Below are 18249 nucleotides of genomic sequence, written 5' to 3' on the forward strand. Positions count from 1 at the left end.
AAGTATTGGGAAACACAGAGCAGAGGCAGCCATGTGGAGATGGTCTGTCTGAGCTAACACTGACCTGCAGCAAATACAGACATGAACTTGATACAGAACATTTGGAGCATATCTAGATCCTTCTAAGAACTGAGATTTGGAAGTGGTTTGTTTGTTTGTTTATTTATTTTCTGCTTGGGGTGAACGTACAAATTTGAAGTCATGTATGTTTTCCCTGAATGAACAAATACATTTCCTAATGAGTTCCAAAGGTTTGTGTCTGAATAAAAATACCTATTTCCTGGTACCTAGCACCAGTAGAAATCCAATGAGCTTATTTAAATACGTGGTTTTTTTTTTATGTCTGAAAAGAATATGTTAATAATGTTTGCTTTTTATTATTTGCAGGGGAATGTGACCTTTTCCTGCTCAGAACCACAAATTGTTCCCATCACCTTTGTCAGCTCCAGTAGAAGCTACTTGCTACTGCCTGGCACTCCTCAAATTGATGGCTTGTCAGTCAGTTTCCAGTTTCGAACATGGAATAAAGATGGCTTACTCCTGTCCACTGAATTGTCTGAAAACTCAGGATCTCTCTTGGTTTACCTCCACGGTGGGAGATTGACACTACTTATTCAGAAAGTGACAGAAAACCCCGTGGAAATTAGTGAAGGTACTTTATTTTTGTTTTCTTTCACCCATCTCTCTTTAAAATACAAAGGCTCAATGCCACTGGAAGAAAGGATAGCAAAGTAAGGAAGCACCAAATCTTCTTTTATGTTTACAATTTTTTTTCTCACTTTCCAGTAGTACCACCACTCTGTGCAGTTTGAGGAAGATCTGAACATGTGAAGTTGGTATCCTAAGATCTTCAGACTAATTCTACTCTACAGTTATCTCAGTCTCTGTGTTTTCAAAGTCCTGCTAAATTTTCTTCAGTCAGATCACATGAAGACCTTCATGCTCCTTGTCCTCACATTGTGCTGAAGTCAGCTGGGAACCAGCTTGGCAGCTACGCCTTTCCCTAGTACAAGTTAACACAGCCTCAGAGCTGATTTTCTTCATCTGGCTATTGCTTTACACTCTCCTTTTACACTACACTCAGAAGAGAAACTGACCATGGGCTTCCTCTCCTCAAACTCCCTCAATGCTAAGCCAATTTGCAAGCTGCTTTGTGCAGCTGTAGGGATGCAAGTGGGTGAAATGTGGCTGCCTCTCTGACCTAAAATTCAGGGGAAATTGCTTGTAAACATTAAACAGGCCAGCTGTGCTTCGTCTCCAAGAGACAAGGAAACAGTTTCAAGCTGTACAGTAGAGCTAGGACCAGGGTGGCCCAGCTGTCATCTCAGTGTGACCTATATATGCCATGCTGGTTTCCTGAGCAGAAGTATTGTAGCCCAGGGCCATGCACATCTCATACTGCTATGCAGCCATGCTGGGTGGGAGTCTTGGAAATTCATTTCCATGTAGGCTGAATACAGTTTCCAAACATGGATGGATAATAGACTTGATGGAACTCAGAGGTCTGAATAATAACAGTATTTTCTAAAAAGAACATCTGTTTAAAAATATGTAATATTAAAATATTCCTGGTGCAGACTAAAAGAGTGCAGATGTGTCTATTAAAAGAAGTAGAGAGAAAATCTGACAGAGTTGTCAAAGCAGAGCTGCTCCGTATGTGTATTTCATTCCCTTTTGTGATAGAAAATGAGGCAGCCGTGTGTCTGTCCTTATTCATGTGGATTGTTACAGCTTCAGTTTGCTGCAACCAAATGTTGAAAACTGAATTTCCAGCCTTTATTGCAGTCCTAATTAGATTGACAAATCTGAGATGATGCCAACATTTGTTTGGGTGTACTTGTTTTTATGTAGTTCTGAAATCATGATCCTGAGCCCAGCCTTTGGTGCTATCCAAAACATTGCTAAACTGCCTACTTACACATGGAAAATGTGCAAAAATTGCAAGTGCCACGTCTTGCAGATGTCGATATTCACAATAAAGTCATGCTTGCTCAAGAATGGACCTGGTTTTGACCCACATGTGACCTATTATTTCTTGACATCTTTTCAGACTTCAACACCGTAGTTCACTTCATAATGGACTTGTTCTAGCTGAAAACTCATCTTTTTTTTTTTTTCTTTTTTTTCTTCTTTTTTTTTTTTTCTGGGAAACCGGCATGTTATTCTATGGAAATTGTGCATGCGTTAGCAGCCATTACTCTGGAAATAGTCTCATTTTCAAATTTGTAACGAAATGGCTTTTCATACACATAACACCCACAATTTTTTTATTTTGTTCTGAACTGTTCTCACACCTCTTTGTGTCACTAAGTGCTAGTTTGTTTCTTCTGAAAGCTACATTAACAAAAAATATCCCATTAGGGAGGGGAATAAATGCTAGTTGTCTGAGCTTGGTCTCAGAGACTGCAGCTTGATGGTAGTGTATGTCAAAGTGTGATTGGTTTACTTTTGATCTGCACCACTGTGTGAGAGCTCAGAGATTTGCCCACTGCTTTTCATGGTTGTCAAAATAGAGGATGTGGAGTTTCTTTGTATCCTTGTGGTGCTATTTCAAGAGCCCCAAGATGCCACATTGATTTTCAGAATATGAAAACGGAGGTGTTATTTCCCTGTTACTTTGCATAAAAGTATAACAGAAAAAGGGGCTACCCAGTACTATAATCTCCCACATCCCTTTATAGGTTCCTGGACAGAGCAACAATCCCAGATCTCAGAAAACCCATGTCAAAATCCAACACATATTGGTACATCCATCAATAAGAGTGCGTGCTAACTTAATGATGAAGGGTTTTAAGGACAGAAATCCTATTGAAACGTGTTGGGGGTTGTCAGCTTTCATAAGGAGACTGAGAGAAGTTATGACCGTTTCACTGAATCTAATCCTCTGCAATTTCGGTTATGCATTTAGTCCTAGAAGCTCAGCACAGACCTCTGCACAATCCTGTGAGCTACAAGCATTTCCCAACAGAATCAAAGTAGTCATAACCCCGCCCCGCCCCCCCCCAATGTTAATAGTGTACTACCAAAAAGGTAAAGGGCACAGCGAACCTGCTTGGGTGCCTGCAGTATAACAAGAAGGTTGGAGCAAAATGTACAGAAGATCTACTTAAATACTCCTAAAAATTTTCCCTTTCTTGGACCTTTTCTTCTATGCCAGTTTACTTTCAGAGGCAATGAGTTCTTTTCAGCTGCTGTTTTTGCCCATGTTGGGTTCTGCTGCTTGTTTGTGATCACAGGTTGGAAGCAAAGATTTGAAGAACGTAGTTGTCTCTTGCACATCTTTTTTCACCCTTTGTGCCTTTTTTTTTTTTTATTTCCCAGGCACCAATCTCCATGATGGTCTTTGGCATTCAGTTAACATCAATGCCAGAAGGCATCGCATTACCCTGACACTGGATAACAATGCTGCCACTGCCAGCCATGCAACCACTGTCTCAAGGATCTACTCGGGAAACAGCTACTATTTTGGAGGTAAGTTGTTTCAGATAGACATGGGACAGGTTTTCATGATGGAAATTCTCAGATGCTGTCCACTGAGGTCTCCCAAGTGTACTTTGCAGCTAATAGCAAATGCTGTAATAACTGATTTTTGACCACCTATTGAGTTGCATTGCAAACTAACATAGCTGTTAGAGTGGAGTAGCTGAAGGGTAGCTACATCTAGCTAGCAAAACATGCGAAAGACATGTACCTGTACTAGGCACGAGTGTTTTTTTCTGGTTAAAAGGACAGAGCACTGACAGTTGCATTAAAATTCCTGTAGATATCACTGTCCTGATCAGGCTCAGTGATTTTAGAATTCAGAACATAATTGACGCATGGCTCAGATCTACAAAGGTATTTAGGTACCGTGCTTTCATTGAAATGAATGTAGGTTTAGCTCAATTCTGAAAATGGAAAGAATAATCTTGAAAAATACTACCTCCTGCTTTTTGGAGTGTAAGCATTAATGTAGATAAAGGGAGTGTCATCAACTGTCTATTTTAGCTGACATACTTCTGCGTTGTGCTTACCACAGTGAGGCTCTGATCCTGATGAACTCTCTGGATACAGCACTAAGTGAAGATGTGCAGAAGGCTTTGGATCTCAGAACTGGCCAAATACCAAGGAGGTTCAGACACAAATGATTTTCTTGCTTGCTGTCCCTAGGATTTCATCGTTTTACTCTGTGCCTTGCCTCAGCAGTAGAATTTAACACATAATGATTTTATAATTTGCACAGCTTTTCTTATGGGAGTCAATTGCTATTGTCTGTGAAGTATAAAGAACATGCAAAAAATGAATTTGGATTTTGCTTAGCACATGCAAAAATCTCATACTATAATACCTCTAGTGGTGGGTCTCCTTTATTTCTTCCCTTTTTTGTTTTTTTCTTACTGAAAGATTTATAGCACAGAAAGTTGCATAGCTCAAAAAATACTTGGAATAATGAGTGTCCAAGCCCTTGCATCAGGAAATCCCAACAGAAACAGATGAACATTCCAATATTCTTCTCTGCCTCTTTTCTTTTTTCCCACAGGGTGCCCTGACAATTTCACTGATTCCCAATGTTTAAATCCCATTACTGCTTTTCAAGGCTGTATGAGGCTCATCTTTATTGATAACCAGCCCAAGGACCTCATTTTAGTTCAGCAAGGCTCCCTGGGGAATTTCAGTGATTTACACATTGATCTGTGTGGCATCAAAGACAGGTAATTATTGTTTCCTCTTTCTTGTGTTTGTTCTTTTTTCATCCTAGTGGTTTATAAATACAGGTTACATTAAGTGAAAATTCTCATCTGCCAACATTACAGATATTAAGCATAATAAAGCTACTAATAGGAAATATTACAGCAAAGATAGAAGAGCTGGAGGGGAAATAGTTTCAATTACATGAGGCTCTCTTCACATTGACTTGTAGGAAATAGAGTATGCAAATCCAATCAAACTACAGATTGGTGAAAGGATTAAATTTTATGCATAAACAATATTTGATTGCTTTGAAGTTTTAGAGGGAAATGAAAGAGAAGGAAAAATTATTTGATTCATCAGAACATGTCATCCCCTTAATATACTAGCTGTTTTTGTTTAGGTAGATCGTTTACAATTTTTCTTCTTAGCCATTACAGCAAAGCACTTTCATAATGAAGATATGGTACACCTCATGCAGCATATTGACCATTTGGTGTAAGTCAATATTATGACGAAATGCCTGTATCTACCAAAGACACATTTTAGTTTACATACTGATCTGAATCACTATGAAGTTGAAATCTGAGAGAAAGTCCAGATTTTCTATTTAAGGGTAGAGAAGAAATAAGCAACCAACATTTTTTGACATAGTTCATAATTTCACCTTTGCTTATTATGGGTAGATTCTGGTTTTGTTTGTTTTTAAATCTGTTTAAGTTCTGAAAAATGAAAATGAAACTGCTGAAAATTTCACATGCTTCAGATAGTTAAGTGAATAGTAAGGATGTTTTGGAAATATGTTAGGAGGTTAAGGACTGAAAGTAGTTTTTCAGACATACTGCTTAGAGAGGTGGAGCTGAAAGCTGATCTCATTGCTTTCTATAGGAAGGATCAGATTGCAAGAGCTGCAGTTACTGGAAAGGTGGGAAAAATCTCTGTTTAATGAAATTTTTGTGCTAGTGTTTTTTAACTTGTATGGAGAAAATATTGACTCTGCTGATCAAATCTGTTAAGTTTAACGATGACCAAATTCAGGCAGATATGAATTTCACACTTGGTGTGTCTGGAATGGTAGATGGAATTGATAAGAAGCAGCATATTTAACAAAAGGGATAAAGATATAAACTTTCCTGTGAATTAAGAGCTAAAAAAGCATTGTGTTTTCTTTCTTGAAAGAACAGATTCTTTAAGATTAAGTGGACCATTCAATGCTAATTTGTATATTGAAACAGAAGAAAACTCTTCTGGTGTGTGGCAGAGTTGCTATGAGACATCTCCAATGCCTTCATTGTCACAGAGTCCAGGCTGCAAAGTAAATCTATGGTACTACTCCAAGTGTCATTCTCATCTTCGGCATCCCAAAGATGACAAGCATATGTCTGTGACGATACCATAAACTATCTAAGGCAAGGATCCAAACATAATAAGAAAGGTGGAACTTTATTTTACATAATCATTGGCTTGAATATGTCATGCATAAATAAAAGCTATACATGATCTAGTGAAGATTAATGTGGTCTGTTCCACTATGATTCTCTGGACAGCCTTAAATTTATGTCTCTGCTGTATGATCTACGTGAAAAAGACAAAGTATATTAAAAAAGGGGAAAAGACAATTGATAATTGTCAAAAGTGTTTCTCTTATGGCTGGATTCAGTATAACAGTGGAGCTGCCCTGAAGGGAAAGATAGAAACCTGCAGCGTAGTAAAGTATTGTACAGAAATTCTGAAATTCCCCTGGTAACAAAAAGGAATGAGCATTGCTGGAGTCATGGGGATTGCAACTTTCTCGTTTAGTGAAACAATCAGTGCGGTCTCCATGTCTGGCAACTCCAATAATTCTGCTGAAATTGTTTTGCAGGGAAGAAAAAAGGATTTATTATTTTTTATTTTTTTTTGTCCAAATCATATTACATATTTCTCACATCCTGAGAGAAGTTAAATTTACAAAATAGATTTCAGGAAGTTACAAAAATTGTTGAAAGATTCTCAGGGTGAATTACTGCTGGTATAGAACTGAAGTCAAGAGTGATCATAGCAGAAACAGGCCATTGGAAAGAGGGATGAAATTAAATGAAAATGAATTAAGACCATATAGACAAGAGGCAAATCCTTTGTGTTGTTTTCCAACAGGGTTGTTCCTAATCCAGTGGTTAACCTGAGGAAAGCCTGAACATGAAAGTATTCTCGCAGTGCATTCTTCCTAACAATTTTTGAACGTTTTATGTTCTGCCAGTCCATATTATGGCCTAATTAGTTAAAACAAACTATAGATGGAAGGTTAGAGAGAACAGGAGATTTGAATTCAGAATTCTGGCAAATCGAAGGTCTGCCTTGCTGTCTAGTCTGCACGGTCTATGCTCGAGTATGTTTTCAAGTCTTATTCAGATTGGTTCATTGCACAAAATGTCTGACACATCATTTCCAGTCACTGTAGTTTAACTAGTGCTCTATATTGCGGCAGCTCTGGGCTTGTAGGAAAGTCGGGGTCTGGCTCCAGGCATGCAATATGCACCTGCTCATTCTTTATATGTAAGGAGTGTTAAAATTCTGTAAGAGCATCATCCATAAGAAATATGATCTCCCCTTTCTTAATTATAAGATTTATTGTGATGTGCACTGTAAAAGCACGTGTTTTTGTAATTTTAACACATGTGGGAATTGTGTTTCTTAATTAACATGTAAATGGGGCATTTGTCTTAGTTATCTAAGCACAGAAAGCTCTTTGAGGAATATGCCTCTATTTAGAAAGCAATTCATTTGTTACAGGCTTGTAGTCTGAGCTTGTTCAGACCTGGGCTCTGAAAGCAGTAGCTAGACAGCTCTCTGCAACTTTGTGCTGACTCTTTGTGCTGGCTCTTAGAAAGAGAATTAACAGGTTTATTTTGAAAGATGACAAGTTGGGGCTACTGTTGATGCCGGCAGTATGTTTTTTTTGAGAGGGCATTGAATTGTGTAAGCTTATTATGCACATGCCAGGATTCTCAGTATAAAGCGATGAGCCTCCATTAATTTAAATGGAGCTATCTGACGGACTGAGCCTTAATATCTCATCATTTCATCTCTAGTATTTGAACTATATGTGTGCTCAGGTGAACTTTGCATGAATGCCTTCTGTCTCCCTGTATTTGTTTTTTGTATTCTTCATTACCTATTTCCGGGAGATAAATGCCTTGCCACTAGCTGAGCTATTAAACAGTACTGAGAAAAAAATGGGGATGTCCATAGGTATATACAGAATTTTGCCTTCTTTTCGTTGGTGTCTGAGGAGACAGTGCCAAGTGAAAATGCTTTTGCAGACCTGAGTGAATCTGCTGTCACTGACCCTGCTTTGAGCAGGTGACACTTGCCAGGGACCTCCAGAGTTGCCTTCCAGCCTCAGCATTTCTGTGAATGAGACCACGCGGTAGCTGCTCTGGTCCTGCCTGAAAGGGTAGTCTGGGAGGTATCTGAGAGAGCTGGGATTAGCAGGTAATGCAAAGGAAACTCAAGTCATATATGCTTTGATGGGGACATTAAGACATTGTGCAGTCTGAAGTTGAATACAGTAGTCAACACAGATTGTCCTTATGATGGAAGAAGGCTAGTTAGTGCTATCTCCTAATAAGAGACTGCCCGTTTGCAGCCCTCAGTTGCAGTGCCAGCATCGCTTATATTCCTGCTGTGGCATCTGAAGTCATCTCTGATTTGCCATGCCCTTGGATGGTACCTACATGTCGTCCTTAGGTGACATATCCTGTGCAAGGAGAGGCACTCCCAATCTATTCAGAGCTGTGTCTGTTCCACAAGTTCTGGAAAGTACTACCATATTCCCTTTGCCTCCTTCAGGGCAAAGCTCTTCCTGGATACTGTTCCCAATGCCTTGTGGAATGGGAAAATACAATTTGGAGGAGGAAGAAGTCTTTCTTGTAGCAGTGCATGTGTAGGACTCTTGGCATTACCCCTGCTGCCTTTATGCTGTTAATCTAGTAAACTATGTTTTTCTTTTGTTCATAGTATGTATATTTACTGCGGTTGTCCAAATGCACAGATTGCTCTGTGTTTTCTGAGGGTATTGTAAAGTGTGGTGCTTACACTGCTCCTGTTACAAAGCGTTAGATGTCATAGCCGTTTTCCAATGCATTTATCCCCAGGTAAAGAAAAAATGAGATAATATGCTGCTAAGCCATAGAGGTCTGCTCCATATTTAAAAGAAAGTGGATTTGTTTAATTTTCTCTATCTTTGTTGTTGCCTCTTCAGGATTTCTGCTTGGTTAGAAGTGCCAGGTACACAGCAGGGTGTGTTTGCTTTATGCTGAATTAATGAGTCAGAAAAATACAGCAGCCGAGCACAGAGCAGAGAGTAACAAGGCAGAGATGAAACATGGAAGTGAAGGTGCCATGAAGTCCCTGAATTCAGAGACTTCTGGGGAGGGAAACTTTGGGTATGTATGCATACTTTTGCAGAAGTACAAGTCCTACACTGACAATCTGTGACCAAAAGCCATCTGGCAAATAAATGCAGGCTCTCTTTGTGGATTTATTTTCTGTTCAGATTGATGTAGATTAGGTTCATGGCTAGAGGGATCATACAACCCTCACTCCTGGGATTTTGCATTGTAAGTGTTTTTTGCGAAAGAAGGCATCTTCTGAGGTGATATAGTAAACCTAAAAGCTTCCAGGGAAAAGCCTGACTGGTAAGAAAGTCTGGTGAGAACACAATGATTCTTTCTGTCTTTGGCCCTTAATCCTGATGTTTAGCCATCACAGGTTCATTAGCACTCTTGCTTTTAAATTTCTGTTCTCTATGAACATATTCAGAGCTCAAATAAAATAGGTCTAGAAAACATTCCCTGCAAAGAAAGACTGATTAAGTGCTGGTTCTTCAACCAGAAAAGAGATTGCTGAGGGAAGGCAGCATAACGGGCCTCAGGTGGTAAAAGGCTGCTGCAGTGCAGAAAAGAATAATCTTCTCTGGCCAGGATGTACAGGAGAACACCTGTGGCATAGGCTGCCTGAGGAGACTGTGAAGTCACTGGAAGACTTTAAGAACAGGTTACATGAGTCTCTGAGAAACAGCAAACATGGGTATGCACAATCCTGCCTTGGGGCATAGGCATGGACTAAGTGATCTCCCGAGTTCCCTTCCAGCTCTGTGTGATTCTCTGCATTTGCTCAGGCTTCTCCTCCAGCTAGAACAGCTGTGGCTTGTTCTTGCTTTAGGGGGGTCTGAAATGTCAACAACAATAACATTGCTTCAGAAAAAAAAAAGCATATAAATGTGGGAAGAACCTGTCAGGAATTCACCTCAGAATTGTATCATACACCTGTGAGAACTTGTTTGGTAGATGCATCTCTCTGGTGCTCTAAGGAAGTTCTGCGGCAGGGTGGGGAGGCAGGCAGATAGCCCTCAGGTACGGTGTTTTTTAATATATATTTTTTTAACTTGTGAATATATTAAGTTTAGAGTGTAAAGAAATGGAGGAGGAAGAGCAACAAATTTTATTCATTTGTCGTTTTCCTGTTTCACTCTTTGCTTCTAACAATGCATGATTCATTTTTTTGCAACTACAGGGTGATGTTCTGTGAGAGACAGAATTTGTTACTCTTTTTTTTTTTTTTTCTTGGGGGGGGGGAGGTCTTCTTTGTGGACTCCATAATGTCTAGAATGAGGATTCATCTGAGGCTGTATATTTCTTTTGATGACCACTAGCTTGATTCCTTTCTACTCGTCTTTCTATTTTCATGAGATTGTCTCACTTCTTGGCTTTGAGGTGTCTGACCATCTTTCAGATGTGGTCAAAATGAGGGCAAGATGTTCATAAGGTGTTGGGAGGAGACAGGGACTGAGACACTGGACATTTTTGGAAGCATTTACACCTTCATAATTCAAGCTAATAACTGTGTGTTGATCACTTCACATCCTCTATTTCAGTTGCTAAAAGAAGTGCAAATCCAGTTGGATATATTCACTGATCTCAGTCTTGGCCTGACCAACCCTTTCCAAGAAGTATGTCCTCTCTGGGTCACTCAGAGGTGATGTTGTGTGCAGTTCTGACTATAAGTCTGTCATTCAGGCCTTTTGGCTGTTTCTAAAACTGACCCTCTGTTCTTGTGTGCCACAAACTGTTGTCTACAAGGAAAAATTAAATAGGCTAGGACTTTTCAGCCTGGACACAAGAGCTAAGCAGGACTGTGCATTGAGGAGCAGCATGAAGGAGGTGGATCATGAAGTATTTACTGTTTCTCAAAATTCAGATCTTACACAGCATCAAATTGGATGTCATTAGATGCTGTAGAGGTCAAATGTAAAGGAAAAAGCCAGTAAGGCATACATGAATCCTTAAGCCACTGATTGCTGGAAGCTGATAGAGTGTTTGGTGAAATGTTCTTAAAGTCATCTCATCAGCATCTTTGCTGTAACACTGTCAGAGTAAGGAAACTGGAGTAGAGGCACTGGTGATCTGAAGTGAAGTCTGGATATAGGTCTTAGTACTGAGAAGTCTGAGTTTCTTACTCTTTATAAAACATCCTTTTCATCGTGGGCAACTCTTTGTACTCAGTTTTTCAGTGCAGAAATATGTTTTGTTGTATCTGCTCATTTCAAAATATGTGGGAATATGACTTTGCATTTTCCTAAGTAATAATTCTTTTTGTGCTCTTCTCTCTCTGCATAGCAATGGATTAGTGGGGGTGTTGGTCTGTGTGTATGTGGGCAAACAATGGAAGGTATAGCTTGGGGGAATTTCAAGCAGCCTCTCATTTAAAAATAAATGAAATGTGTAGGAAAATAAATATGCAGATGCTGAGAACTTGGCCACACTGTTGAGAAGTTCTGGGATTTCCCATTCAGCAATTGGCTGGAATGCTGGATTTTGGGACTAGAAGTACTAGCTTCAGTCCTGACACTGAGCTGGTTGTTTGCTATAGTTGGCATCTTATTCGGTTAATAGATGGAGGAATGTGGGCTCAAGAGATACTGCAGCTCAAGAGTTGCCATGGATATTAGGAAAACATGCCAGAAAATCATTAAACCTCAGTCCAGAAACACCGTGGATTTCCAGCCCTACATCATATGGCACAGATGCTCCCTTTGGGCTGTGCAAGGCTGTCTGCTCTTACAGCAGATGGACCCCTTGGAATACAGCAGCAAGGGCTGCCTTGAAGCTTGTAGACGTGGGTTCGTTAATCTCATCCACTTCTTGCGTGTAATGGGACAAACTCTGCTTTGCAGTGTTAGTCACAGAGGAGAAAATTCTGTTTCCAGGAGTTCGCAAAGAGGTAAGATCTGGCATGGTTTCTCATACCAGCTCCTCCAAACTGTGTAAAGAAAAGTGGAGGTATTGCAGTTGAGATATCTTGCAGCAAACAGCTGTAGTAAGGAGAAAACTGGCATCATTTTCCCCTGACCTCACGTCTTTCATGGAACTAGTCTCTGTCCCTCTAAATGGTTCTAGACAAATGGTTGTTTCCATCAGGGTTTCAAGAGAGGAATAGTTGCATCTTTAACAATGATGTTGGTTACCTTCATGCTTTTGAACTTCTCAACCTGCATCACAATGGATGTGGCCTTTAGGTTGTTTGTTGACAGAGAAGCTTTGCTAAGGAGCCTAAACTTTAATATGATTCTGCCCTCCCTGCCAGGGCTGAAAAAGCTTGAAGCTGTTGACTTTTTGGTAATAAAGTTTACCTGGACAAAGGTAGGGCTAAGGCAGGTGCAGAAGCACGATACACCCATTATTAGATTGTCATAAGTTTTATACATAATTTGTGCTTGTGTATCTGAGACGTGATAGTTTTGGGACTGAAGAAAGGCATTTCTGTACTGAACCTGTCATTCATAAATGAACTAGTAGTCAAAGCCTCCTTTCCTTTAGGCACACATCCATATGAATACATAAATACAGGCATTGCTCTCCCTGCCTGTAACTGAGAGGGTACTTTAATCTGATTGCTGCAGTTAGTGTTGATTTTGCGCTGATGAAGCTTTGACTGGGTTGTCCTATTTTTACTTGGCTGGCACCATGCCCTCACTATAGCAAATACTGACAGTACTTGTCAAGGACAACAATGCGAGCTTCAGTTCCCTTAAGTGACCTAGGGGGAAACAAAAACAAAACAAAACAAAAGGATTCATGTTGAAACCACCTTAGCAGATGGGCTGATGATGGCTTGTCTTGTAGGATATCCTGGGAATTCCAAGGATTTGCAATTAGGAATGCAAACTTGACCTCAGACATCTCCTTACAAATCCCGGCATTGTTTTATCATGGTAGCATCAGTGGGCAGGCACACACACTGATATTGCCATCCTTATTAAACCAGGATTCATCTGCATATTCCAATTCTCCTAGGAAATACAAGTGGAGAGAGCAGCATGTGGTATACATAATAATCACTGTGATGGGATTGGCATTAACAGTTTACTTCATTAGGGAGGAGCACACTGAGTTGATTCACGAGTTTGCGTCCCTGTGCTCCTCAAGTCATGGAGCACAAAGAAGTGAAAGAAAAGTGTCCTTAATCCTTACCCTTTTATCCCTAGCCATGTTTTATCTGTGGAAATTCTTCATAATATTTTCTAAATAAATTAGTTTAAAGTATTCTTTTTCCTTGCCAAATAGAACTGACCTTTTAAATCCTACTTTTTACGCATTTCCTTTGTAGATTCCGTTAGATTTTACTATCAGTTTTTACTTGTAAGAAATAATAATTTCCAACTTTTTCCTTCTTTTAGTAATGAACTTAATGTTATTTCATGTGTTGTACTGTCAAAATGGACCTTTGGGAAATTAATTACTGTTGCAGGTGAAGCAGGTTAGGATAAATCTGATGAAAGTACAGTCTCCTTTTGCATTTCCCTAATCTCTTCTAAGAATTAATGTATGCCCTACAGCTGAAGCCAAACTTTATATGATTTTTTTCTAAGTTGGCCATGCAAATGAGAAATATCCTGGCTAATTATGCCCAGTGAGTTTTAATTTTATTTATTACAATCCCAGGCTGGGATTGGAAAAGCAAACACTTCATACTGCATTCACTCCCATATAAATACCTGCAGTGCATTGCAGAAGGAATCAAAACATTAATAATTTGGCATCCATTCTTCTCATTCTCTCTACTGTTCCTGTTTTCAGTATTTAGTGTCTTTTCTGCAGAATGACACTGATTTGACAGTCTGGATTTTTTTTCTCTTTCCAAAAGGTCGTCTTAACATTTCTTTTTGGTTTTATAGCAATGAGTCAGACCTTTTTAGATCATGCTCCTTGAATAAGAAAAAAATCTGATTCTGGGTAAATCACAGGTAGATATGGTAGATGTGAATCTTGTGAGTCTGTACTTCTGTCAGTAGAGTGTTTGAACTGCACAACTTCAGATGCTGGAATACCTGGATTTTTTTTTCTTTTCTTTTTTGTTTTATTCCATTGAAATGCTACAGGGAGGCTGTCCTCACTAGTTGTTTAAAAAGGTCTGATAATCCAGGTTACAGTTCCTCTGATCTCATATAACCTTAAAAATATCACTTCAGTCCTGTGATGGATTTTCTGTGTCCCTTTTTGTGTGTCTCTTTCCTCTTCCAAATGTAGGCTCCAGTGCACATATGTACAAATAGCACATAAGCACACTGACGATCCCTTCAGTTTCTATTTTAATGAAAGAAATTGAGGACAGGTTTTCAAAAAATTTCCCTTTCTCATGTTTGTTTTGATACTTTCTAAAACACTGACAAATTGTTTCTTGTGCAGCAAAAAATACAGTATTGTTAGAAATTGCTCTTTCTTTTTCATCAAATTGTCGTTATAAAATTTAACTTTTTCCCCTTTCTTTTCACTAAAAACAAAGCAAAACACTGGAAATAATGTTATGGAAAGGAAAAGGGAAAAATCCTTAATCCAAACTATGTTATATGGTGGGGAGATTAAAAATGAAAAAGGTATCTTAATGACTTTTTCCCTTGTAAAGATTGATATGCAGTGGAAAAAAAAAAAGTGTTAGAAATAGAAGTATACATGGTGTTCTGTGAGAGTGAAAAATCCCTTGGGGGATTTTTCCCCAAAGAATGTACTACCAATTAAACATGCTAACATAAAACCATTGCAGGTAGCTCATTTTGGAGTGAGAGTCTGGGAAACCCACTCAATACCACACAAGTTTTAGGATGGGAGGGCAGGATGCAGAAAAACTCAGTGAGATATAAATAAAGGAAACCACACTGAGCTAACCCAAAATCTGGGTATCAGAATTAATACCCCTGCAGCTCTGAAGAACATCCCCACCTCTTCTCATATCTATTCTAATGTTAAACTAGCTGGATAATGCAGCTGGTGACAGAATTTCTCTCTCTGGCTGCTTACGAGCTGACTGGCAATTAAGTGTAATAAAACTATGTAGAAGAATTCCCTGCTGTTGGTCTGGTATATGAGCTTTGCACTGTCAGATGATTTCCTTGTGTGGTAATTATAAGACAAGAATATATTTGTACAAAGCAAATTCTCTGTAAAATAGGCAATCACACTGGATGATGCTACCTCTGAAGAAAGGGGCAGTTTTCTGTCCTTTGCCTCTAATGTGAATGAAAGTTAATGTTCAGATTATTTGGATAATGTCATGAGATGTTTTTGCCCTCACTTAATTTTAAGAGTTTTTATTAACTTTGCTTTGTATATGCAACACCAGCTGCAGAAAACACTGATTGAGGACCATGAATGGTGCACTGGTATGTAGCAATTCTCTGTTTTCAGAGCAAACAGACAAGTTCTTCAGACTTACCTGTTGCATTCATATCCTTCATCTGAACTGCAGGCAGACTGTGTGTTAATTTAGTCTTGTTCTTTTTCAGATGAGTTTGCCTATTTATTTATTTTCAAGTGGAGTAAGAAAATGGTGCTGAATTCAAATCTCACTTGATGGCGCTACAGAGTAACTTAGATCAGTGCTGATGTGGTCCTTAAAATGTGTTTAACAAATTCTGTAACAGGTAATTTCACAACTAGTTTGAGCAGGGTGAACATTTTCCTCTATCTGTGATGGACCTGTATGTGCGGGAAGATGGCAGAGCTGGAGATAGTTACCTTTTGTTTTTCTCGTGGAGTGGAGGGCCCAGTAACACTGGAAAAGGGGTTTGCCACTGAATGAGACCTCTGTGGAGAAAGAAAACTGGTGGAAGGTTGGTAGGGAGCTTCTGAAGTGTTTTTTTGGAATCTGACTTAAGTGTGGAACTGAATTTCTAGGGGGACCTAAGTAGTGTTTATCCCCATTGTTAAGCATGTAGTTGAAATTCATGCAATGTGCAACCCCATGGTATATTAAAGGCTAACTGTGGGTATGCATGGAGGATATAATATCCTGTCCCTGTTTGTTTGTGTGTTTGGTTTTCACAGATGGCTTTTCTGCTTTTCCTTTGTAAAATGATGAATTCTAAATGGAACAGCTGTCTGTACAGGATGGTTTATTTGTCCTTTTTTGATTTTCAAATTTATTTATATAAAATCCTTTCTGCTGATGCCAAGCCAAACTGTCAGCACATTTACCTCTATTAAAAATGTAGGTGTTCTAACAACAAAGCAATCAAATGCTAAAAAATGGAAGAAAAAAAAAAAAAGCCTTTTATCTAAGCATAGATAAATAGTTTTTTTTTCCTTTTACTTGTACCAATCCCAGAACAGCCTCCTCACACAGTTCTGTCCCAGCCATGTGCCTGTGGGCATTTAGCATCAACTTCAGATCTTCTCAATGTTGGTCTCACAGTGGTATTCAAGTGCAGAGCCTGAAACAGTAATAATATATTTTAAATGTTCTGTCATCAAAGTTTTGCCAATCTCAGGAAGAAGAAAAACATCTCCTTGTGCCAGATTATTAAATGACCCCAAATACTTTTCTTTAGATACTTTTATATCTATTAGAAGTGACAGAGTAAATGACTTCTAGTGTGGAAGAGGAAAATCCTTTGTTCATGTTACTCTTGTTCTTTTTGTATTCCATAACTTTTCATACGGTAATACATTTAGGGAAGAAAACGTAGATGGCTTAAAAAAAAATAAAAATGCCACAGCAGTTTTTTGAAAAGTTCTTCAGTTTGTTAAAGCTGAAGGAAGAGAGAGAAGTTGAGAAGTGGGGTAAGGAGGAGGGAATGCGCACTGAGAAAACCCAAAGAGCTGGAAAGCATTAATTCTTTTGCTTGCCTATATTCATAAGTAATGCTTGAGAATAAGAGAAAAGAAAGGCATGATGCAAGTTGGGAGTCTTAATGATATTTTTATTCACTCTTTTCCCTTCCTTCCTCTGGTTCTAGTAGTTCTCTCTTCTCAATTTATTTAAGGAGATCTAGCTCACTATTTTGCCACAAATGGACATTCAGAGATAAAGAAGATGGGATGTGCTCCTGTGGTACTTTCTTTTCTAATGCTACCTCATCTTCATTTGTTTTCCCCTTGGTAAATCCCTGAAGTTGATAAACTTTGTCTATGTAGTGGTGTTGGTGGATTTATCTTACCTTTCCCTTCCAGTGCTTGTTTGGTCTCCCTTTGAGTCCATTTCGTATATTTGAAATATAATTTGGCAAGGAGTTTCAGATTCACTGCTCAGCAGAGTAAGACAAAAAGGCATGCTATTGCCATTGGCCTGAACGTATTGATTTTAGTGAAGAAAAAAAAATTACCAGAGCAAAGTTACAGACTGTTATGGTAACACCATGAGCTTCATTGTACATACATGCTTACTATACAAAATAATCAGTGTTAATATTCTATTTCGTTGATTTTACATGAAATAGCTGCACCCCCTAAAATATGAAAACATGCTGAAAGAACATTAATTGGTGATAACATAAAGCAAATGCTGTCTTGAAAAAGATGCTTTTCACTTTTGTATGTGTTCTTGTTACAACATTGTTGAGTTGCTTCAAAATGATGCAAATTGAGTCTTAATATTGAGTGTGGTGTTTGTTTTTTTTTTTTTTCTCAGCTTTCTTTTTTTCTGTTTATTTAGGAAGAATAGAAAGTGGTACAGGCAGGATGTGTTGTGCTGACTGTAACAAAATCTGAGAGGTGCTTATTGAAAGTACCAGGTTTATTTCCAGTCAAGTGTAACATCAAATGCGTAGAACTCCTTCAGCCTTCCCACTCAAGTAATTTTGTCATTGTTATTTCTTCGTCATTCCAATAAAGGGCCAAATTTTGCCTTTTAATGTCTATGCAGTTTGTCCTTTGAATTCAAAGGAAGTACATGCATTTTTGGAGATGTTTCATCTAAGGACAGTGAGTGCTTTTGTGAAGGCTTTGCTAATTGCTCACTTAGGTGTTTGTTTTCCAGCTTGGCTGAAGGAGGGAAAAATGATTTGTTTCATTTATGTATTTATTTATTTTTATAAAATTAATTCACCATGAGGTATTCTATGAATTAGTCTGGAATCGGAAAGATCAGTCCCTGGTCTATCACAAGTTGTCTTAGGCAAAGCATTAAGTTTCAAAGTGTCCCATTTGTCATACTCACTAAAATTGACTCAATCTGTTCGTTTCAATTGCAAATAGGTCAGGGGCTGCCTACTGCAATTGTTTGTCTTTGAAAAATTCTATGATACCACTGTGATCTTTGCTAGAA

The 18249-nt window shown here is 38.7% G+C and overlaps 1 protein-coding gene across 8 annotated transcripts in view; it reads left to right on the forward strand.

The window, feature by feature from the left end:
• CNTNAP5 (contactin associated protein family member 5) overlaps positions 1 to 18249 on the forward strand; it is a 289841-nt gene that overhangs the window by 155922 nt on the left and 115670 nt on the right. For all 8 annotated transcript variants that reach the window (XM_080600797.1, XM_080600798.1, XM_080600801.1 and 5 more), the window contains 3 exons: positions 388 to 652; positions 3322 to 3471; positions 4520 to 4691. In XM_080600797.1, coding sequence (XP_080456923.1) covers positions 388 to 652; positions 3322 to 3471; positions 4520 to 4691 — 587 coding nt within the window. The remainder of the gene's footprint in view (positions 1 to 387; positions 653 to 3321; positions 3472 to 4519; positions 4692 to 18249) is intronic.

The sequence above is a fragment of the Anser brachyrhynchus genome, assembly GCF_964034855.1.
Source record: "Anser brachyrhynchus genome assembly, chromosome: 7".
Lineage (NCBI taxonomy): Eukaryota > Metazoa > Chordata > Aves > Anseriformes > Anatidae > Anser > Anser brachyrhynchus.